The sequence below is a fragment of the Eumetopias jubatus genome, unplaced genomic scaffold (genome assembly GCF_037043125.1).
Source record: "Eumetopias jubatus isolate StellerSeaLion01/CBP00866 unplaced genomic scaffold, mEumJub1_p1.0 scaffold_10, whole genome shotgun sequence".
Lineage (NCBI taxonomy): Eukaryota > Metazoa > Chordata > Mammalia > Carnivora > Otariidae > Eumetopias > Eumetopias jubatus.
In genome coordinates, this window is record NW_028274816.1 from 101,638,538 (window position 1) to 101,659,906 (window position 21,369).

General features: G+C 57.8%; 3 protein-coding genes across 8 annotated transcripts in view; 2 read left to right on the forward strand and 1 right to left on the reverse strand.

Moving 5' to 3' along the window:
• The window catches only part of EZH1 (enhancer of zeste 1 polycomb repressive complex 2 subunit), a 43,322-nt gene extending 40,498 nt beyond the window's left edge, over positions 1–2,824 (forward strand). For 5 of the 6 annotated variants that reach the window (XM_028094010.2, XM_028094008.2, XM_028094006.2 and 2 more), the window contains exons 20-21: positions 328–412; positions 656–2,824. In XM_028094010.2, coding sequence (XP_027949811.1) covers positions 328–412; positions 656–716 — 146 coding nt within the window. In that variant the 3' untranslated portion in view covers positions 717–2,824. The other variant, XM_028094011.2, reaches the window with a different exon arrangement.
• A 495-nt stretch (positions 2,825–3,319) lies between these two features.
• CNTNAP1 (contactin associated protein 1) lies at positions 3,320–17,656 on the reverse strand. The gene is made up of 24 exons (XM_028094005.2): positions 17,552–17,656; positions 16,566–16,667; positions 16,287–16,480; positions 15,695–15,842; positions 15,397–15,600; positions 14,644–14,828; positions 14,027–14,170; positions 13,085–13,346; positions 12,154–12,303; positions 11,726–11,897; positions 11,168–11,274; positions 10,902–11,021; positions 10,330–10,533; positions 9,966–10,122; positions 9,755–9,882; positions 9,271–9,456; positions 8,563–8,784; positions 8,067–8,306; positions 6,585–6,938; positions 6,284–6,411; positions 5,756–5,849; positions 5,315–5,560; positions 5,166–5,213; positions 3,320–4,673 (listed from the first exon to the last, which is right to left on the reverse strand). Exons 1-24 carry the CDS (start codon positions 17,613–17,615, stop codon positions 4,375–4,377), a joined length of 4,158 nt encoding a protein of 1,385 aa, XP_027949806.1. The 5' UTR covers positions 17,616–17,656; the 3' UTR covers positions 3,320–4,374.
• An 834-nt stretch (positions 17,657–18,490) lies between these two features.
• Positions 18,491–20,409, forward strand: CCR10 (C-C motif chemokine receptor 10). Its single transcript, XM_028094066.1, has 2 exons — positions 18,491–18,519; positions 19,342–20,409. Exons 1-2 carry the CDS (start codon positions 18,496–18,498, stop codon positions 20,407–20,409), a joined length of 1,092 nt encoding a protein of 363 aa, XP_027949867.1. The 5' UTR covers positions 18,491–18,495.
• The last annotated feature ends 960 nt before the right edge of the window (positions 20,410–21,369 follow it).

Genomic DNA, 21,369 nt, shown 5'->3' on the forward strand with positions numbered 1-21,369 from the left:
AACTTTTTTCATTGCTGAGTTATTTTTTGTCCAAAGACAGTCATGATTAACATCTGGTATCACTTTGAGTCTGTTTTGTAATTGGCTTTCTTCGCTGAATACATTATAACCATTTTCCCACAAACAAGAATCTTTTAAAGAGAATTCTCTTCCTATATCACCAGCCAGAATAACAGATCTAAAAGGACAGAGGCAACTGTCATCACTGACTGCTTTTTAATTCCACTTTATGTTTTCACTGGGAATTGGGAGAAAATCAGCCCAGCACCACCGGTTGTTGGCTTGGAGCTGACTAGGAACCTAGCCTTGGCTTTGTCCTGTTTGCAGTGGTCATGGTGAATGGGGATCATCGCATTGGGATCTTTGCTAAAAGGGCAATTCAAGCAGGTGAAGAGCTCTTCTTTGATTACAGGTGAGGCGGCCGGAAATGGTCCCTGGGAGGGAGGATTGATTTGGGGACTTAAGGTGGGTGATGTGGAGGAAGGAGACAGTCTCATGGTGGTGGTCAAGTCTTTCTCTTTGTTCTGCTCTCGGGTACTTTGCGTCAGTTGTAAACTGCTCTGAGGGAGGGCGAGAGGGAGCAGAACGGAGGGGATTCCATCTGTTCACTCACAAAAGCCTTGACAGTAACCTGGTTCCTCCTGCTCCGGGACAGGTACAGCCAAGCTGATGCCCTCAAGTACGTGGGGATCGAGAGGGAGACCGACGTCCTTTAGCCCTCCTGGGCCCCACGCCAGCGCTTATGGTAGCGGCACTGTCTTTGCTTCATGCACACACCACCGCTGCTCGGGTTTCCTGCACTACGTGTCTCCCACACCAAGAATCCCCCCCCCCCCACTCCCTCTGCGGTGAAGCCTCTGCCGTGGCCAGTGGGAACCAGCGGTCTCAGTGAGAGGGGACACAGGCAGCTAGGGCTTGGGCCCCCAGGAGAGAGAGTTGCAGAAGTGGGAGACCGAGTCTCAGGCCTCAGAGGAAGAGAGCACGGGCTGGGGGTGGGTGACTCAGTGGTTTCTGGTCCGCTCCACAGGCTGTGGGCCTCGGCAATCAACCTGGGCAGTTCCTCACCTGCATTGGCCTGTAATTCTAACTTTCCAAGTCAAAGGTCCTTGAGTAATTGGGTCGCCGGCATCTCTCTCTGTGGTCATAGGACCTGGAGAGGACTGGCTAAGTGAAGTTTGGTACCTGGAGTTTATGAGTGGCCTGGGTCAAGGGCGAGCCTGGCGGGTGGCACAGACTAACTTCAGAGGGGAGATGGGTCACCTTACTACCTCTTCCCTCCTGGCAGGGTTCAAATTCAAAGAGCGTGGGTTCTGAGTATGGATGTTCAACACTGGGAGAAGGAGAGCTAAGTGCTGTTCTTCCACAGAGAGCAGGAGCCATCCTGGTGACCGTAGTTAAACTGCTAAGCCTGGAGCCCAAAGGCTCTGAGAAACCTTCTCTACTCTGGAGATGGGTGGATACGTTTTCAGATTCCCAAAAGCAGGTGCCAGTGTGCTGCTGGCTCCTCCCAAAGCTGTGGCTTGGCGCCGGCAGGTGGACCTCATGCTGCTACTGAAGAAGCAGGGGGTCATGCCGGGCTGGGCAGGAGCACACTGGGTCCAGGGTATGGAGTTGTTTTCAGGCCTTTCATTCCCTCTAGAGGCCAGGCCCACGGGGCCTCTGTTGCTTATCTCTTCTGGGTAGATGGGCGAAGTCCTGGACTAGAGAGGGGTGAGGTTCTGAAGGTGATTTATTTTCCTGTCTGATGCACCTGCTGTTGGAAAGGGTGAGTTGACAGTGTTTGGAGGTGGGTGAGGGGCTCCCAAGTTGCATGTGTTCAGGACGGCATCACACTCGCCATGCACACTGGCAGAGGGTATTTGAAGCGTTGAGAGGAAGCAGGCCAACCTCCTGTGCCAGTCCACAGTGCCATTCTCTCTGGGAGTCATGATGAGCAAAGCACTTTATTTCTTTGAGAAGGTCTGCAGATTGAGGTGAAGTTTGAGCTCTGGTCTCTGGGGTCCTTGCCCAATTCCCATTCCTAAGGGAAGGGGAAGGACAGGGGTTGGAAGATTCCCCTCCAGTTCTGTCTCAGCTCCTGGTGGAGTAAGGAGGAGCTTCCTTGCCACACAAGACGTAAATGAGGATGGAGCCGGCTCGAGGAGCTACCCCTGTGTCTACGGCTGGTGTGCTGAGCTGGCAGGGAATAAGGAGCATTGTGCTGGGTAAAAAGGATGTAGACAGGGACAGGCTGGCCCAGGGAATATTGGAATAGGGAGCCGGCTTCTCTTTTCTCTAGGGAATGCAAGCCTTTCTTCCCTAGTCTATACTGACCACTCCCTTTCTCCAACCCCACTGGCTGTCCCATGAAGCAAGGAGTGGGGTTCCCTCTGGCCAAACTGTCGCCTAGGGATTTTGGTGGGACGTGCACACACACTCACATATCCTCATGCACCACACTTGTGGGCACACATGCACTCAGCCCTGAGCACATGCCCAGCCGGCTCCTGACGGAAGCCTCTTCCCACCTGACTGGCCAGCCCCACCATGATTCTGAAATCTCCGTCTGCAGTGGTTTGTATTCATTGTGTACTGGAGACACCTTCTAACTGGACTGTGGGCTCTGAAGTACTCGTAAATTACAGGGAAAAACCAGAGACAAATGAAGGAGGAGGAGTTAGGTCTGTCTGAAACGGGGCTGCCTGTGAGGAAAAGATGGGCAACGAGTTCTATCCAGCCGTTGAGAGGCTAGACTGATCGCACTCTTTCCTCAGTGTGCAGAATCCCCTCCTTCGCAGTTTCGGACCACTAGTACTCCTGTTCGGCCAGCATTCCCATCCTCCCCCCCCCCCCCCCCCCCGCGCTGTCGCCCCACCCCGGCACCTTTAATGACGGGTCTCAACCCCTCCCCCCAGGCCATGGAATGACGGGTGGAGCAAGGTGGTGGGGACTGGGGGGAGGCTGGTATATGTGCGGCTTTATTGCCAGTGAATTTCACGCACTTTAAAGTCCTGTGGCTTGTGACCTCTTATCTGAATAAAGTGGTAGAACCCATTTTGGCAAGTCGTGTATTGTGTACTTTGGGGCTGGAAGGATCCAGGGGCGTGAGTACAGGGGCAACTCAGACTGACGCGTTAGCATTCTGATCCCCACTTGTCCACTGTGAGATCTAGGGTTAGGGGAGGCGAGGGGTTCGGCAAGAGCCAATCTGGCTCCTGGTCGGTGATGCAAGGATTCTGAGGGCTCCCTGTAGAAATTCCTGAGCCCTCGGACGGGGTCCCTTAAAATCATCCCGCTCATCCCCTCGCCGCGACGCCGGCTAGCACGCACAGACTGGGGCTCTGCCACTCTGCTTTATTAGAACGGCTCAGGCTCTGAGCGCACGGCTTCAGAGTGGAGGCTGGGTCGGACTCGGTGAGTGGCCAGCAAACCTCACGAGACTTCCAACACAGGAGGAGCAAAAACCACAGACTGTGGGCACAGCACAGGACAGTCAATTGATTTTTTCTTTTATATATAAACTGATAATTAAAAAATTGGAGTAATATATAGAGTTTCTCTAGAGAGAGATTTTGCAACAAAAAATATATATAAAGAATAGGACCTCCCGGGCAAACGAAGCAGCATCTCTGAGCGGAGGAAAGAGGACTCCTCATGCACTGGAGAGGGGGCCGAGCCTTTGGACAGGCACCAAGGCTACTGCATATCTTGGAAGAGGGAGGAAGAATAGAGGACTGCCTAGTCGGTGTGTCTGCATTGTTCTCTCTACATTGCAAGTTTTTTTTATGGCTTTGGCTAAAGCATGTGAAGCAGCGGAGGTACTAAGGTACTAAAAGCGAGGCCTCTTGGTCTCTGTACAAAACAAAAAAGAGAGGGTGGGGAACAGCAACGAAGCCCTCCCTAACCCCCAACTGAGTGGAAGCAGATGGAAGACGTTCTGCAGGGCAGGGGGGAGGCTAGGGGATATGATTTAGCAGCCTCCTCCCCCCATGCCCCGTGCATCCCTGCAATCCCACACATCTGTCCCTGCTGAGATTGAATATTTGAAGGGAAGCGGTTAATCTCCCTTGCACTCTGTTGTTAATCCCTGGCAGCAGCTGGGACAGGGATGGCAAAGAGGGCCTGTCTCTACCCCACGGAGCTTCTCCTTTGAGGCAGACAAACAACCAGGAGCCTGGGGAAACGGGGACGGGGAGAGCATTGCTTTAGGCAGTGAGGTTGGCCACTCCCTTTGGTCCCATCTGTAGCTCTGCCTACCAGACTTGGCAGGAGGGGCATCCTCTGGATGAGCAGAACCAGCTAAGAGGAGCCAAATGTCCCCGACAGGGGTAGGGAGAGGTGGGAGTTGGGAGATTCAGAGGAGACGGACTTGGTCCCTAAAGCCCTTCTCCTGATTCATTCAGACCTGGACTCCTCCAGGATCTGGGGAAGATTTTGGTCCCGGGGGCCAGGGCCAGGGCCAGGGCCAGGGGCTGGGGCTGGGGCTGGGGCTGGGGCTGGGGCTGGGGCGGAAGCTGGTGTAGGGGCCGGGACCTGGGCAGCGCCTGAAGTAGGTAGGGGAGCTTTGCTGCCAGGATGGTAATCATGGGTGGCCTTGGGCTCGTTGGTGTGGTAGGAGCCCTTGTAGCGATGATTTTGCAGATAGAAGAGCACCAACATCCCCACCAGCCCCAGCAGCAGGAAGGCCACCAGAACTGAAAGGGAAAGAAGCAACAACTCAGAGCCGTGCTCGGGGGTGTCTCCGCAGACACACAATGTGTGCTTTCGGCCAAAAGGATACGTGTATGACCGTCTGCAGTTCGAGCGTGGCAAGCCAGTCCCAAGTGTCTGGCAGGTCTGAATTCCTGGCTTAACCCCTGGTGTCTTTGATTTCTAGTATTCTCTTTCCACATCCCTGGAGTCACCTCAGTTTCTCGCCTCTCTGGAAGTTATTGCACCCCCCCTTTCCTCATCCCTTAGCTATAGCCCCATTTTAATATTTCACTTCAGTTAAAAGTCCATAGCATCCTCACACCTTGAAGAATCTCCAGCTCAGTTCTCGACTACCGTCCGCACGGCCTAGCTCATGTGTGTGTGCACCCCCCGCGCGTAGTGCCTTCGCCCCCCTCAGCCCCGGGGGATACGGGGCAGGGAGGGGATGCCCACGGAGGGTAGAATTAGGTCAGGGTAGTGATCGTGCTACTCACAGCCTAAAAGTATGGCAACCCATCCCTCATCGTGGTAGTACGGGAAGTCTGAAGAGGAGAAAGCCCCAGTTAGGAGAAGCCTCCTCCGTGTTAAGAATCGTTTCCCTTCCCTGTCGACCCTCCCTCTTCTGTGTGTCCCCTGGACCTACCTGGGGGCAGATACCAGGGATCCAGCTCAGGTGGCACCTCTGCGACAAGACGTGGCATGGCCCCACAGTTAGATTCAGACAGTTCTCCCTGAACTCGAAGGGCCTCGGCTAGCTCAGCGGTCATGGGTCGAGGGGTTCGGAAGTGGGACTTGAGGGGAGCCACGTTGTTGAATCGAACACCAGACAGGCAGCCCGAGAACCCCGGTGTGTTGTAGCGCTGGATCTCTGGGTCTATGACCCCGGTCTCTGAGGGAGAGGCGGGCCCAGAGGGACGGGGGCTGGGGCCACCCCTAGGCTCGCCCCGCTCACCGCTCACCGTCCGCAGGTTTCCCGCTCCTTGTGATCACCGCCTTCGCAGCCGGTCCCAGTTCCCTCGCTCCTCTGGGCTCCAGGGGCTTCGCCCACAACCCCTCACCCCAAACACTCGCACCCGCAGCTCACCCATAACACGCCCTAGATACAAGGCCTTGGGTGAGTCCAGCTGGCTGTCCACCAACAGCGAGAACTTCTGTTCTGTCAGCGGGAAGTAGTCCACCTGAGGGGGAGAGAGAGGCGCCGAGGGAGGGAGAACCAGCGGCTGACGAAGCCGAGACCCTGCAGAACCCCCGTGCCGCCCACGCTGCTGGGGAGCCCCAGCTCAGTCCTAGGTGGACAGCCACCCAGATGAAGGATTCGGCATTAAAAAACCCAACAGCCTCATCTGAGCCTTGTCGTTGCAGCCACCAGGGGTTTGACTTTGTGGAAAACCACGTGACTTCCCGAGCCCATTCACTGACTGATAAAACAGACATAAGAACACCTGCCTCCCCGAGTGACCTCCCGGAGCAAGTGTGAGGGTCACAGGAGGCAAAACACATGAAACTCCTCTGTAAACTGGGATGTGCCCTACTCATGCTAAATATCTGACCTTCTCCCGGGGGGCCACAACCTGGGGGCCATCTGAGCTGGTCCACCTCCCTCCGCGCGCACCTGGATGAAGAGGTTGCGGTAGACACGGGTGATGTTGACGTTGTGGGGCTGGCCGTCAGTGACGGGCCTCGTGGTCAGTTGGTACACGTAGGGGCTGGTGCCCAGCTGATACCGCAGCTGCAGGGTCCCTGTGGGATGGGGGTGGGGGGGAAGGGGAGTCTCCTCTGGGCTCCCACAGCCCCCTGTCTTTGGAGAGCGCTCGGGGGGCCTTGAACCAGCGAACCAGTAGTTATAAGAGTGGAGGGTGCCCTGCCAGAAGCTGGAGCTGGGGGAGGAAGGGGGGGGGCTGTGGGACCTTTACCGTCTTCCTTGATGAGCACGGCCATGTAGTCCCGCACGAAGGAGCTGACATAGAGCAGGACAGCGGGGGCGGAGTCCGTGCTGAAGCTGAAGGACACCTCCTCTCCCGTGACGTTGTAGACAGGCCCACGGTACCCAGGCACCGGCCGGCCGGGCCGGGGGTATTCGGGCAGACGGTACCCGGGCCCGTGGTAGCCAGGCACGTAGCCCGGGGTGTCATAGCCAGGGACGTAGCCCGGCTCGTAGCCCGGCACCGGCCGGCTCAGCATGTGCGAGAACTCCCGGGCGGCCGAGCGCAGCGCCGACTGGAGGTTGTAGCGCATCCAGGTGCCGGGCTCAAAGAAACCGCCGATATCTGAAGGCAGATGGAGTGAGGTCAGGGCCCCCACTCCCGGATTCGGACACCGTTAGGTCATCCTCACAGCCGCCCTGGGACCTTGCCGCGGTCACAGCATGCCTCCATTCACCGGTAGGTCCCCTTGTCCCAGAAATGGAATCTGTCCCAGAATGGAATCTTAAAACCATGAGAAATGGAAAAGATCATCCAGTACAACCCGTGCCTTTGACAGATGGGGAGACTGAGGCACAGAACTGGCTAGTGACTGCCATAAGGATACGCAGTATGCGGAGAGCCAAGATTAGAGTCGAGGTATCATGGGGACGCCTGGGGGGCTCAGTCGGTTGAGGGTCTGCCTTCGGCTCTGGTCATGATCCCGGGGTCCCGGGATTGAGCCCCGCATCGGGCTCCCTCCTCCCTCGGGAAGGGTGGGAAGCCTGCTTCTCCCTCTCCCTCGGCCCGCCACTCCCCCTGCTTGTGCTCGCTCTCTGACAAATAAATAAAATCTTAAAAAAAAAAAAAAAAGAATTGAGGTATCATGACCCCCTCTGGTACACTCGCCATCACTCACACTTCCAAACCAAGACGAAAGGTCCTCTGCTGGTCCCCGAGTCCCTGCATCTCCCTGCTCCGGCAGACTTCTTGCACCGTGAACCTACCTGCGTGCACATCCTCCTAGGCCAGCCTTAGGAAGGATGCAGTCTGGGTGCATGTGCAGAATCTTGCTGTGGTGAATGTCTAGGCTTGCCTCAGCTGAGAACCAGGCTGGAGATGTGTTTTAGGAGCTCAGCGATTATCAACTAGGAGATGGCATAGGAGGCCCTCGCACCGCCTGAGGTGGGTGTGCTTGCAAGGGGGCTAATCTGTGATATCTTGGTGACAGTGGGAAGATGGGGAAGTTATCTGCCAGTTGCTTCTGAGTTCCTTTAGTACCAGCCAACTGTACCATCCCTCCCTTGCCCCACTTTATGACTTGGAGTCGCCCGGCATCTTCAGCTGCCAGACGGCCCCGCCTCAGCCCTCAGGAACCCAGGGACAGCTCTAGTTTTCCCCGGTGCTGGCTCTGCACCCTCCACCCCTCCCTTGCCCTCTCTGCACCCCGCTGTGCCCTAGGGCTCCGGGTCTCCCACAAGCAGCCACACTGACCGTGGTTGCAGTACGGCCCATCAAAAGCCGTGAGGTCACAGTCACACGTGTAGTAGCTGTAGTGCTCCACACAGCGGCCTCCGTGGAAACAGGGGAACCGGGGCTGGGCACAACGGCCCGTGCAGTTGGGTGAGGTACCCTCCGAGGCGTTGGCACGGCCCTCCAGGTTCAGAGTCACTCCATTCAGACGCATCGCCCTCAAGCAACCCACGAAGGGGCGCCTCTTAAGCTCTGCAGATCCTGGGAAGGGCGGGCCGGTCAAGAAATGGGTGTAGAGCCAGAAACAGGGGTAAGTATCGGGGTTGGGGACGGAGCCAAGGGGGATGAAATCGTGGCATAAAATCCAGGGCCTAGAGAGGAGAGGTGAGCTCTTGGCCCACTCTGCAGCAGAGGGCATCGGGACCTCAGACACGGGGCTCCCGGAAGCCAGGAGAGCTGTGGTGAGAGGGTGGGACGGCGCAGGAGGCCTCAGACCCGGCGCAGGGCTGCTGCTCACCGACATAAAGGGGCTGGTCGTACTCCAGCCAGATGTAGGTCTGCAGGGGCATGGGCCGCAGCACCCAGGGCCGGTGGTCCACACGGAGCCGGGCCTGCTTCACGTTGATTTCCGCCCGGACCAGGTGCCACTCATCGTCGTTGAATTCAAAGTCATCCGAGTGTACTGTCAGGTTCTCATCCCCATTCCCCACATCGAAGGCGAAGACCACATCCCGGGATGCTGGACGACGCAGGGGGTGGGGAGAAAGGACTCAGACCTCACAGATTGCTCACCCCACACAAGCTCTCTTCTTCACTCCTCAGAGCTCCTTGAATGTCCCTCCAGTTTGTCCTCAGCGTGGGACAAAACCCATCAGCTCCTTAAAACCTTATGCTCCTGGTCTCTCCTAAATTTGCAGATCCCTGGAGCCAGCTTCCCAGCCCCACTTCTGAGGTTAGAAGCATAGCGAGTCCGGTAGAAAACACCTCCGGAGTCCAGCTGCCTTATCCACACGTGAGGGGCCTGAAGCCCAGAGAGCTGAAGTGAGTGCCCAAGTTCACAAAGCCGGCTAGCTACCAAGACAGACCCGGGTCTAGAACCTACTGTTACCTAAAGCCCCTTCCATGCTGGCATCTGCCCTTGTCCCTTCCCCCAGCCTCTGCCTACCCCACCTCCGCCCAGAGATCTCCGTCTAGCCCATGCCCCTCCCAGCGTCTGCCCGCTCACTGTTGAGTTCCACCCGCACGTAAGGTCGGCGCCACTGGCAGTAAGGGCCCCCCATATTCTCTAGGAAGACTCCCGAGGGAGCCGAGGTCCTGAAGTAGAAGGAGACATCAAGGCTGTGGTTGGCACGGATGGGGGGAAAGCGCAGGGCAGCCCCAGTGTGGAAGGAGATGGTGTTCCAGGAATTCCCTGCAAAACCAGAAGGAGGAAGGCCTTGTCAGGAAGGTTGGAGGGTGAAGGAAGGGAGCCCCCGGTGGGGTGGGGGAAGATAGGGCAGGGGGACAGCTCGGGGCGGGGAGCCAAGCGGAGAGGAGGGGTCTAATGAAAGAGAACGAGGTGCAGGGAACAACACAGAAGGGGTCCCATCCCAGCAAGAGCTGGGTGTCTGGCAGGATGTCCTAGAGACCCGCAGTGGGTCAGGTGGCCTAAATTTTGGAAACTGGAGAGCCAACCCTGGGAGGGCGCACAAAAGGGGTCTGCCACTCACGATCGCCATAGCAGCGCAGAGGCCTCAGGAAGAACTGGGCCTCAGAATTGGAGCGGTTCGTATCCCCCACCACCACCTGGGTGACGGGCAAATGGTCCACAAAGGTCAGCAGTCCCTTGTCGGTTCTCCTGTGGGGGCAGGACGCAGTGGTTTAGGCCCTGCTGTTCCGCTGCCCCTGGAATCCTGAACGCCCTGTCCCTTCGCCCCTCACCACTGGGGCTGGTCGGCATCACAGTTACAGTGCAGAGCGGGGTCCACGCAGCTCCGGTCCAGACCACAGGCACAGCGCTGGATCCCAGGCTGCGAGCCTCCCCAGTAGAAGTGCTGCTCCTCATTTCGGCCAATCCAAAAGCTGTAGGGGTAGCCTCCTGGGGAAGACGTGGAGGCCGTTTCCAGGCCCCAGCCCTCCATTAGCCCAGGGGCTCCTCTCTCCCCTTTCCAACCCGCCCAGATCCTTGCTCGAATGTTCAAGAACTCCAGCTGACCCCTCTGGTTTCCCAAGCCCCCACGGGTCTCTCCTCCAGCGCTGCACCTCGCCCGCCGTGGCCCAGGCCTTCAGCGGCCCAGGCCCTCACCAGCAGTGTTGAGCAGTCGGGAGTTGTAGCAGGAGAACTCGATCCACTGTTCACAGTGCTGAGAAGCATTGGCCAGGGCACTGACTTCCTCCCAGGAGGCATTCCAGTACTGGATGGCCCCCAGGAATGGCCGCTCCATGCTAGAACCTGTCACCCGAGTTGTCCACAGCCTGTCATGACGCACAACTGTCCATGCCCGGTTCTCTGGGGGAGTGGAAGGGTCAGAGCTTTGGTTCAAGATGGGCATTCTCTACCCATCTCCCTACCCACCTCCAACACCATTTGCTGCTCCTCAGAGGCAATAAATGTGGCCAGCAGCTCTGTTCCAGCCCAGCTCTGGGCCCCCGACACTTTAGGCTGGAGATGGGACAGCTGGACTGGATCAGGAAGCTGGAATTTATCTGCAAGGCTAGATTACAAATTCCTGAGTGTCCCCTTTCCCCTCTGCCATCCTTTACCCCCCACCACAGCTCAATCTTGCTGGACCTTGCCCCCCTGCTTCAATCCCGTTTCCCCCCCACCCCCTCACAGCCCTGTCAGCTGCCCCTTCACCACCCATCAGAGCCACTGACCTCGGATATCACAGTACACCACAAATGGCTTCAGGGGGCCACTGCCATCAGGATCAATGGTGAAGTTTCCAGAAGTCTTCCCACTGAGTCGATAAGCCTCACAAGATTCCTTATACAGAGCTGGTAGGTCGTGGGGTGGGGAAAGAGCGGTTATGGGGTCAGAGGGCTAGGAGGGCCAGTCCTACCAGCTCTAGCAGCCTTGTGATTCCCAGCAACCTCCTGGCCTCCCCTGCCCCGGAGTGGCCCCCATCCCCCAGCCAGCTTACGTTGGTGACAGGTCTCCCCCTTGTAGCCTGTCAGTTCACAATAGCAGATGAAGTCATCCCAGGACTGGTAGCAGCGTCCATCATGCTCACACATGTTAGGGCTACACCTAGGGAAGAGGGTCAGCACCAAGGGAAGGCACCTTACTGTGAGCGTGAGCGTGGGGTCTGATCCCTACAAACTTCACTTCTGGCTCCTGAGAGCACCGGCACCCCGAGTAACTAGCCAGGTATAAGCCTAAGTGCTGGCACATTAGGCAGGCCTCAAGGACTCAAGGACCACGCTTTATCCGCCCTCCCCACCCCCGAAGAAAACCCTCTATAGGACCAAGAACAGACGCTTCGTTTCCAGTCCCAGCATGTGTCACTTTAATGGAAGAACCAGGTAAAGAAGGACAGGAAGATGAGACAAGAGGTCCAGGAGGAGTCATCTCCAAGCGGGAGACTGAGGAGCTGGGACCAGGAGAAGGGAGATTATTGAGAAAGGCCACTCCCGTTGGGAGACCACTGAAGTGGGCTTTGGAGGGGTCGCCTCTTGCAGGGAGAGGGGCTTCTGGATACCTATCAGTGATGCCACATGTGTCAAAGAGGACCTCAGCATAGTATCCAAGCCGCCGGCCCTCCACCAGAGTCAGGTTGACCAGTTGACCATCCACCTTGAGCAGCTCCATGCAGCCATGGAACGCCGTCTGGTTGGAGTGGCAGCCCGATCGACTGGCTGGTTTGGGACAACCTGGAGCAACCACCCCTGTGAGGCCCTCCCCAGGGGAGACCCCAGAGACCCTCCCCCAGGGAGATGCCAAAGGAAAGCCAGACATGAAGGCAGGCAAGGGGCCAAGAGACAATGGCAGTGACCTTCCAGTCCCCAAGGCTCCAGAGGGGAGAGAGGGATTTATCCCTACAAATCTCCAGGCAGCCCCATCTGAGGGGACTTTGGTGATGCCTTCCCACCCAGAGACAGGGGTCTGGCCAGGTTGGCTCCCACTTACCCCCAAAGAAGTATGAGGTGCCAGTGCGGATCAGCAGAGGGTATGAGACCCTGACCTCTGCCCCCTCCACGTCATCAATGCTGATAACTGCATGGTTCTCCTGGGCTGCAAAATTCACCTCGTGCCAAAAACCATCATTCAGGCGGTACCCTGGGCAGGAAAAAAGGATGGTGTGGGTGTGGGAAGACCCATTCTGAGATAAGTGTCTTGAGCAGGGAAGCAGCAACCTCACCCTGTGCCTATGTGCCCTCCATTACATTATTTAAATTATACATATATATATATATATACACACACACATATGTATATATATAACATATTAAGTATATGTTAAATATATAAACAATATATATTAAATATAATATATAATATATGTTAAAGATTTATTTGAGAGAGAGAAGAGAGTGGAGAGTGCCCGTGGGGGGGGTGCAGAGGGAGAGAGAGAATTTCAAGCAGACTCCCCGCTGAGTGTGGAGCTCAACTAGGGGCACGATCTCATCACTCTGAGATCAGGACCTGAGCCGAAATCGAGAGTCAGATGTTTAACCGACTGAGCCACCCAGGCACCCCCCTCTCCATCACACTTATCACAACTGAGTGGTGACATCTTTGACTGTCTTCACTAACCCTAGCAGCTGAGGCAGAGTCCACAAAGTTGCAAATGAGTAACAAACACTTCTGGAGCCCCATGGAACTAGAGGAGACCAGGACTCCTCAGCCTACCTGCCCCTCCCAGCAGCCTGAGCTGCTCAGATCTGACTCCTCACCCCCATCCACTCGGTCCCGTCCCCAGGGCTCAGGGTCCTCCTGCCCTGCTCCCTTCCCCCCATCACCTCTCTCCAATAAGCGAGCGGCCTCCGTGCAGGCCCACACCCGCTGCTCCTCTGCCCTTCTCTGGCCTTCTGCCACCCCCCCACTCTCCACCCCTCACCAGCAGCAAACTGAAGCTTCTTTCGGCCAGTCTGCGCGATGGACACGTTGACCTGCCCTTCACTGAGCATCAGCTCCACGTGGCCCAGCCCGTCCCCCAGGCGGGAGAACAGTAGCAGCCCTGTGAGATCCCAGGTGCGGAAGCGAAAGGAGACGGCGAAGCGGCCTCGGCGCGGGAAGCCAGGCACTTGCACGAAGTTGTGAGGCCCTCCGAAGTTGACGGGGTGAGGAACCGGGTCCAGGCAACGGAAGGCCACCTTACCCTGAGGACGGAAGTAAGGATCCATCAGCATCCAAGAGAATGAATGTGCTGTCTGCCTCTGCTGGGAATTCAATTTCCGGACCCATCTAAGACCCTCCTCACGGCACTCCCTCGGGGTGTGTGCAGGGGAGGGGGTGGGACCTTCCACTCTGACCATTCCCAGCCCCCACAAACATAACCAGCTGTGGAGGGGGTCTCCAACCAAGTCGGCCCTGGGGGACTCTCTGCTGGCTATCCCGGCTTTGCACCGTCTCCAGGGCGATGGGCCGCCTTCCCTTCCTCCCAGCCTGGAGAGCCAACTTCCTGCTGGCTTCCTGGCAGGCACTAGAATATTCGCTGCAGGGTTGGGGTGGGGTGGGGGGCGGGGACCACACCAAAACAGACCTGGGTTCAAGACCAGACTCAACCACTGTACAACTCTGTGATCCTGGGCCAAGCCACCCCGGGTCTCTGCACCTTATTTTCCTCAAGCATTAATTGACAATGTAGTTAGACCAGACCACAGCTTCTTTACTGGGGGTTTGGGAAGGGTGGCCTTTGCACCTCCTGTGAATCCATGGTGGCTCCCCCACCACTTGAGCATTTGGCTGGGGAGAGAGGAATCCTCGGCTTTTATCTGATTCTCTTTGCTTTCCAAGCAGCTCTGATGTCCCGCCCTCCCTGATCCCCCAGCCCACTAGCCTCGAAGGTGATCCTCGAATGGCGCCGCACGGCCAGGTCTGCGATGTTCACTCGGTTGAAGATTATGTTTTCTATGCAGCCTCGGAAATTATGCCGATAGGCCAGGTTCTTCTGCGCAGCGCCCACCAGACCCCCAATGTACATCTGTGGGCGGGGTGGGGGATTAGGTTCCCTGGGTGCCAGAACACGCATGCACACCTTTCTCTCCCCTCCACCCCACGCTTTCCCAGGCACATTTCCCCAGTATCGATGTTAAAGCTGGAAGCTCGCTGGGCCTCCCCAGGCTTGGGTGCTAGCCCTGACTCCACCACAAATTGGCTGCATGCCCTTGGGAAGGTCAATTAACCTGTCTGGAATTCTTTATCTGCAGATCAGGGCCACAGAATTGGGCAATCCAATGGGGCAATTTTCTCATCTTGTCAGATCCCCAAAACCCAGATTTCCAGATCCCATGTCAGTTGTTCTGGGGGCGGTGCCCAGGAAATCGGCCTGCTAACAACCCAGGCCTGTGAGCCGCAAGTTTGCCAAAGCTGCTAGAATATTCAGGAACTGGAAAGCACTGTCCCCCACGGACCCGCCCAGCACCCCACCTCAACTAAAGAAACCACTCCGCTCACCTCGTTGTCCAGGTTCAGCCTCTCAAAGTCACCATTGAGCACAAAGCGCTGCACGTAGCCGTCCAGGGTGAGGTTTGCCTCCCGGCCAAATCGGTCCACACGCACATAATGCCAGTGCTGGTCGTTGAGGACCCCACCAGCACTCACAGTGGTGTGACCAGGCCTGGGCTGGATGGGGCTGCTGCCTGGGGGGGACGGAGCAGCAGGGTCAGACCTACAACCTGGAGAGCCCCAGAGAGGCCTAGCCCCCAGGTGAAGCAGCAGCCAGGAGCACGGAGAAGGGTTGGCACAGGGCCCAGGGCATACAGAGCTTGGACGTCTTCAGCTTGGGATGGAGTGGGGTCCACCGGCGAGTATGTGACTTAGGGTAAGTCATTTAACCCCTCTGAGCCCCTGTTTTCCACTAGCTGCTTCTACTTCATCATATAGGATGTTATGAAAAGCTGATGAGATACAAAATAACAACTCGGGTTTATATGTATATGTACACGAAGTATATAAAAGATTTCTACAATGAGGAAACAGACTGGGGAGAAGTGCCTTGTCCAAGGTCACACCACTGGTAGGTGGAGCTGAGACTGGCATCCAGATCGCCTGACTCGGAGTCCAGTGTTTTGCGAGCACCAAACTGAGGGTTTGGTCCGAACAGTAAGGAAGGGCGAGATTGGGAGTGGGCGCGGCCTCGCGGGGGCGGCGCAGCGAGGGGCGTGGCCGCAGAGCCGCCGGGGTCGCCCGGCCGGCGGCGGAGCTCACCCAGGCTCATGTGCAGCAGCAAGTGCGCCCCCTGCAGCTCCAGTGTCACGTAGTCGCCCTGGACGCCCTCCGCGTGCAGCAGGAGCCCGTCCTTCTCTTCGGTCTTGAAGCTGAAGGCGAACACGTCCCACAGGCTCCGGCTGACCCCTCGCGGGAAGCGGTACGAGATGGCATCATCGCCATCGAAATAGAGCACGTCGGACTCTGCGCGAAGGACAGTAGGTGGGCCGAGGACCGGGAAGACTGTCTCCGGAGCCTCCCCTCACCCACCCCCCCGCCACGACCTCCGCACTCGTACTGTAAGGGCAGCCGTAGAGGCCGAGCCTCAGGCCGATCTTGCCGCGCGGGTTCCAAGCCAGTGGCACGATGCGGATGTAGCGCGCGGTGAAATGGTAGTGCAGGTCGTGGCGCACTATCGCCGACTCGTTGACGTTACCGAAGAAGGTCTGAGGGGGGAAGGGGAGAGGAGAGACTAGGTCCCCACCTTCTTCTTCGTTTCTCTACAGCCTCCCAGCGGGTAGTTGTCACACCCAGCCAATATCAACTTCCAGAAAGGAAACTCTCCTTGATCTCCTGGGCCCTCGTGGCTTTAGAAAAACAGGTGCCCTCTCCCGCCATCCTATTATTTCCTCAAAGCTCAACTCAGATGTCACCTCCTTCAAGAAGCTCTCCTAGATTTGACCCTAAAGTATGTTAAACCCTGTCATCCGAGAAAGTCTTGCACACACGGTGAGCTGACCGTCCCTCTGGACTGAATCCCCAGATTGGAAGTCACTACTCCTCACGTGTGTCCCCACCATCACCTCCTCCATCTCCCCCAAGCTAGTGCCCAGCCCAGGATGCAGAACTGAGGAGGTTCTCCGAGTGTGTGCACAGGGGGCCTGGAATACCGCATTGTGCCCTTGCTGGTAGAATGGCGTCCAGCTGTCCACTCGGTCCCCGTAGAGCAGCATGTAGCGTGTGACCCAGTCCCACGAGTTAAACGAGCCCTGGGTGGCCACAGCTCGGATCCGGTGCTTCTTCATTAAGTCGATCTGGAGCCAAGGATTCGGGTCCCCAATTCGGGGAGACCATCCGCTTATGCCTATAGAAGAGGCAAGGGCTTTTACCACTGGCTCTCCCTAGCCCTCCGGAGCCCCCACCACGCCTTGGGGCGGTGCCTGGCTCACCGTGCAGCCGGGCAAAGCGCGGCGTGGTGAAGAGCCCGTAGTAGGAGGAGGCGCCCAGGGAGCGTGCGTACAGAGGCCCGACCAGCTCCTCGTCACAGCCGTCTGGGTTGGGGAAACAGACATTTTGTTCGCGCGGCCCCTCCCAGGTCCTTCCAAAGACCACGCACACTGAGCAACTGGAGCTCTTCCTTCTCTGTTCCCCAGCAGCCACCCCAGCACTAACTTAAGCCATCTGCTCAACCTGGGCTGCAGCAACAGCTGCACACTCAGGGGAGGCTGCCTTCTCCTTCTGGGGGGACCCCTAAGCCAGACCTTCCCTAACTCTGTGACTGCCCCGGTACCAGCCCAGGCTTAGTACTCCCCTAAACACAACCCCAAACCTCAGCATCTTTCAGAACCTGAGTCAGCCCAAGGCACCAATCCAGCCCTAGCCTTATCATCAATCCCACTCATCAGCATCCCCAACCGTCACCAACCCCAAATCCAGGCCTTGGTCCCAAACCCAGCCAGTCATACCAGCATCACCAGCTTCATGTCCAACCTTAGCATCAATCAGGGTCACTAACTTCTGTTTGGATCCCAGCCTCAAATTCCAGCCCCAGCCCCAAACCCTGGCCCCTGGGCCAGCTCCAAGCCCAGCCCCAGGCCCTGGCAAGACCTTAACCCTAGCTGGGATCACCAGTACCACCCTTATCCCCAGCCCTCAAGCCCAGACACCAGCTCCTGCTTGGATCCCAGTCCCAAATCCCTGCCCGGGGCCGACTGGCTCCTCGGCTTCTCGGAGCCCAGCACCAGCCCGGGAGCGCGCGCCAGCCTCGGAGCTGCATTGCGGAGCGCGGGGGAGAGGCAGGAAAAGATGGGAACGAGCAAGCGCGCGCCGGCCAGGGAAGGGACCCGCGACCACCTAGCCGCAATGCGGCTGGACCCGCCCTGCAGGCTTTGGACTCCCCGGCCCCACCCTGCTTGCACCTGAGCCCGGCACTCACAGTAGCCCCAGCCCCGGGCCCCTGAGACCGCGACGAGCAGGATGCAGAGGAGCCGGGGACACATGGTGCAAGGCTGACGGGTCTCGGCGGCCGCCTCCCAGTGCCCGGCTCCGGCTAGGGCTCCAGGTCCAGCTCGGGCTCCCAGTTCTCCTCCTGGGGTTCGCAGCAGATCGCTGTCTGTGCTCCTAACCCACCCCCTTCCCCTATCCTCGTCTCTCCCCCAACCCTTCTCCCTTCTCTCTCTCTCTCTCTCTCTCTCTCTGTCGTTCCAGGTTCTCCGCGGCTCTCTCTCTCCTTCCCACCCTCTCTCCTCTCACCTCCCCCCTTCCCCAGCCTCTCTCTCCCGGCACGCGCTGCTTTCCCGGACCCCGCGCAAGCGCGCGCCTCAGCCCTGCTGCGAAAGGGCGGGGGTAGAGAGCCTCCAGCCGCCAGGAAATACCCTGAATAACCCGAGGCTGGCAGGGACTGTGGCCGCAGGGGTGGGGGAAGGAAGGTTAGTGCCAGTGGAGAGGTCCCGCAAAATCCAAGAAAAGCGGGGGGTGAGTACCTGGAGATGGAGAGAAGAGTAAGTAAAAGAATCTAACATTTTCTGAAGGCAAATTATGCCTCAGGCACCTGTGCTAGGCACCCTCATAACCCTGTGACTTCCACATTTTTACCTTATTCCACTTTGCAGATGAAAAACCTGAGGCTCAAAGAAGTAAACTTACTCAAGATCACACAGGTAGCTAGCAAATGATGATATTGCCAAACCCATTCCTTTTCTACTGGCAGGGCAAAGAGAAAACAAAATTAGGGGGTGGAATGCAAAAGTCAGGTAAAGAGAGCCCACAGACCCTAATCCCCACCGCCCTCTTGGTCCCTCTCCCCGCCCCTTCCTTCCTGTCCCTCTAGTTTAACTTCTCTCCCCAGTGGCTATACTTCAGAAACCTGTGTAGCCAGAGATGGGGACGGAGCCCGCAGAGCAGGTGGGAGTGGGGGCTGGGGGGAAGGGTTATAGAGAGGGAGGCAAAGAGATGGGATTCTCCAGCTGGTAACAAGCTTCTGCCATGTTTTGACCTATCCAGGGTATCTGGAGCCATCTGAGACCAGGGACCTTCCAGATAGATGGGGCTGGTGATGTGAGGCTGGGGTTGGGGGATGGGACTGGACTGAGGGGAATGGTGAGCTGAACCTAGAGGTCCGAGGTTGCAACAGAGACCAGAAAACCTGAGCCGCAACCCTTGAGACTCCCCCCTCCCCCCATCATGAGTAGTTCAGTGTACCTGTACTGGAGGTTAGAGGTGGGGTGGGGAGGGGAGAAAGGAAATGACGTTTGAAACCTTTCCACACCATGCCTTGGAGTCCAGGGACCAGCTCCGAGGCAAAGCCTGCATGTGGGTGTTCTTTCCAGGAGAGGGCGCTGCAAACAGAACTGAAGCTCCAAGATTTATTAATAATAGAAACCTTGGCCTAAGGAGAGCACAGATGCTTCACATCCATTATCTTCCTTATTTCAAACAACTCTGCCACTTGAGCTGGCCAGGATTTCTAATCTCCACGTTATATATCAGGCAACTGAGATCCAGAAAGGTCAAGGTCGGCCAGGAAGCTGGATGCAGAGGGCAGGAGGGGTGCAGTGGAAGTCAAGGCCTGTTGGAGGGTATGCTAGGTAGAGTTTGGAGAAGAGTTTGTATGTTCTCCCTCTATACTGTTGTCACACAGCAGCTCCCAGCTTGGAAGGTATGTGTGGGAGGGGGAGGTGTGTGGGAAGATGTCTCATAAGGTCTCTCTCATTTTACCCTCCCCAGGTCTCCTGGGGCCCCTACTCGGGGGAGGATGAGGAGGTATACTCCGCCGAGCCGTTGCCAGAGCTCTGCTACAAGGCGGATATCCAGGCCTTCAGTAGGGCCTTCCAACCCAGTGTCACCCTGGTGGTGGCTGCCCTGGGTCTGGCTGGCAATGGCCTGGTCCTGGCCACCCACCTGGCAGCGCGACGTGCCGTCCGTTCGCCCACTTCTGCCCACCTGCTCCAGCTGGCCCTGGCCGACCTTCTGCTGGCCCTAACCCTGCCCTTTGCCGCAGCCGGGGCTCTGGAGGGCTGGAGTCTGGGAAGTGCCACCTGCCGCGCCATCTCGGGCCTCTACTCAGCCTCCTTCCACGCCGGCTTCCTCTTCCTGGCCTGTATCAGCGCCGACCGCTACGTGGCCATCGCGCGGGCCCTCCCCGCCGGACCGAGGCCCTCTGCTCCGGGCCGCGCACACGTGGTCTCAGCCATCGTGTGGCTGCTGTCGCTGCTTCTGGCGCTGCCTGCTCTCCTTTTCAGTCAGGACGGGCAGCGGGAAGGCCAGCGGCGCTGCCGTCTCGTCTTCCCCGAGGGCCTCACGCAGACGGTGAAGGGGGCAAGCGCCATGGCGCAGGTGGTCCTGGGCTTCGCGCTGCCGCTGGGCGTCATGGCCGCCTGTTACGCGCTCCTGGGCCGCACGCTGCTGGCCGCCAGGGGGCCCGAGCGCCGGCGTGCGCTGCGCGTCGTTGTGGCCCTGGTGGCGGCCTTCGTGGTACTGCAGCTGCCCTACAGTCTCGCCCTGCTGCTGGACACGGCCGACCTACTGGCTGCCCGCGAGCGGAGCTGCCCTGCCAGCAAGCGCAAGGATCTGGCGCTGCTGGTGACCGGAGGGTTGGCCCTGGCCCGCTGCGGCCTTAACCCCGTGCTCTACGCCTTTTTGGGCCTGCGCTTCCGCCAGGACCTGCGGAGGCTGCTGCGGGGTGGGAGCTGCAGCCCAGGGCCTCACCCCCGCGGCCGCTGCCCCCGCCCGCCCCGCCTCTCTTCCTGTTCGGCTCCCACTGAGACCCACAGTGTCTCTTCCTGGGACTACTAGGACTGCAAATCAAGGGGGGTGGGGGGGGCGGGATTCCAGGAAGGGTAGTGGGAAGAGGGAGTAGGTGGGGGCACACTGAGAAGGAGGTAGGGACCTAAAGGAATTGCTTCTGTACTTTGCCACATTAAATTGATAACATGGAAATGAGATGCAACCCAACAACTGTTACTATTTTTGAGTCACGGACTTGGAACCGGTGGGTTCTGCCTCCCCCCTTCAACTCGCTTGGCTCTGAGGGGAAGGCGCTGAGAGTCTGGGTGGGGGTGCAGAGCTGCTGAGCCTGCTGGAGCTCTAGGCACTGTCACCCCCTCCACCTTCACCTGGCCTCTGCGAACAAGATGTGAGGTGGGAAAGCTGCCAGACGAGGAGGGCTGGGGTTCCTCTTAAAGTAGCACAAGGAAGAGCTTTCTAACAACCACAGTGCTATCCAGTAATGGCTGCCTTAGCAAGTACCGAGTTCCTGGCCTCCGGAATGTTCAAGCCAAGGCTGTTGGGAACTCTGTGTGCTTGTGCGTGGTGTGGTGGTAGTCAGGGACAGTGGCCAGGAGATTCCCGTTTGGGGTAGGCTCTTGGATTAGATTACCACTTTTAAGTTCCCTTCTAAGGTTCTGTGGCGGAAAGAAAAAAAGAAAAAGGTAATTAAAAAAGTTGAGTCGGAGTTTTTCACCTTGGAGAAAAACCAAGGAGAGGATTCCAATTTGAAAATTTCCAGAGTCGTTATCATGGGCGTGGTGGGGGTGGGGGTGACTGCCGTTCTCCATCTTCCCTGGGGACAGGGTCAGAGGAAATGCACTGAGCCTGCCGGAAAGAGAGAGGTTAGACATCGGAAAGAACTTTCCTGCAGGCAAGGACCTGGGATCCAGACAGGGAAGAGAGTATATGGTTCGAACGTCTCCATCTCCAGGAAATCTCAGTGCTGGCCACTGTCATCTGGGGCGAGGGCAAGGCCGGGATGGGCCT

What these genes read in the sequence shown, in the direction of transcription:
- CNTNAP1 (XM_028094005.2), bottom strand. Translation starts at nt 17,615, where the DNA reads ATGTGTCCCCGGCTCCTCTGCATCCTGCTCGTCGCGGTCTCAGGGGCC. An exon ending in ATTCGAGGATCACCTTCGAG is followed by an intron (nt 13,347 to 14,026) that starts GCTAGTGGGCTG and finishes TTCCGTCCTCAG; the next exon opens with GGTAAGGTGGCCTTCCGTTG. An exon ending in ACCGCAACCTCTTCATCCAG is followed by an intron (nt 5,850 to 6,283) that starts GTGCGCGCGGAG and finishes TCTCCCCCTCAG; the next exon opens with GTGGACTACTTCCCGCTGAC.
- CCR10 (XM_028094066.1), top strand. Translation starts at nt 18,496, where the DNA reads ATGGGGACGGAGCCCGCAGAGCAG. An exon ending in GGACGGAGCCCGCAGAGCAG is followed by an intron (nt 18,520 to 19,341) that starts GTGGGAGTGGGG and finishes TACCCTCCCCAG; the next exon opens with GTCTCCTGGGGCCCCTACTC.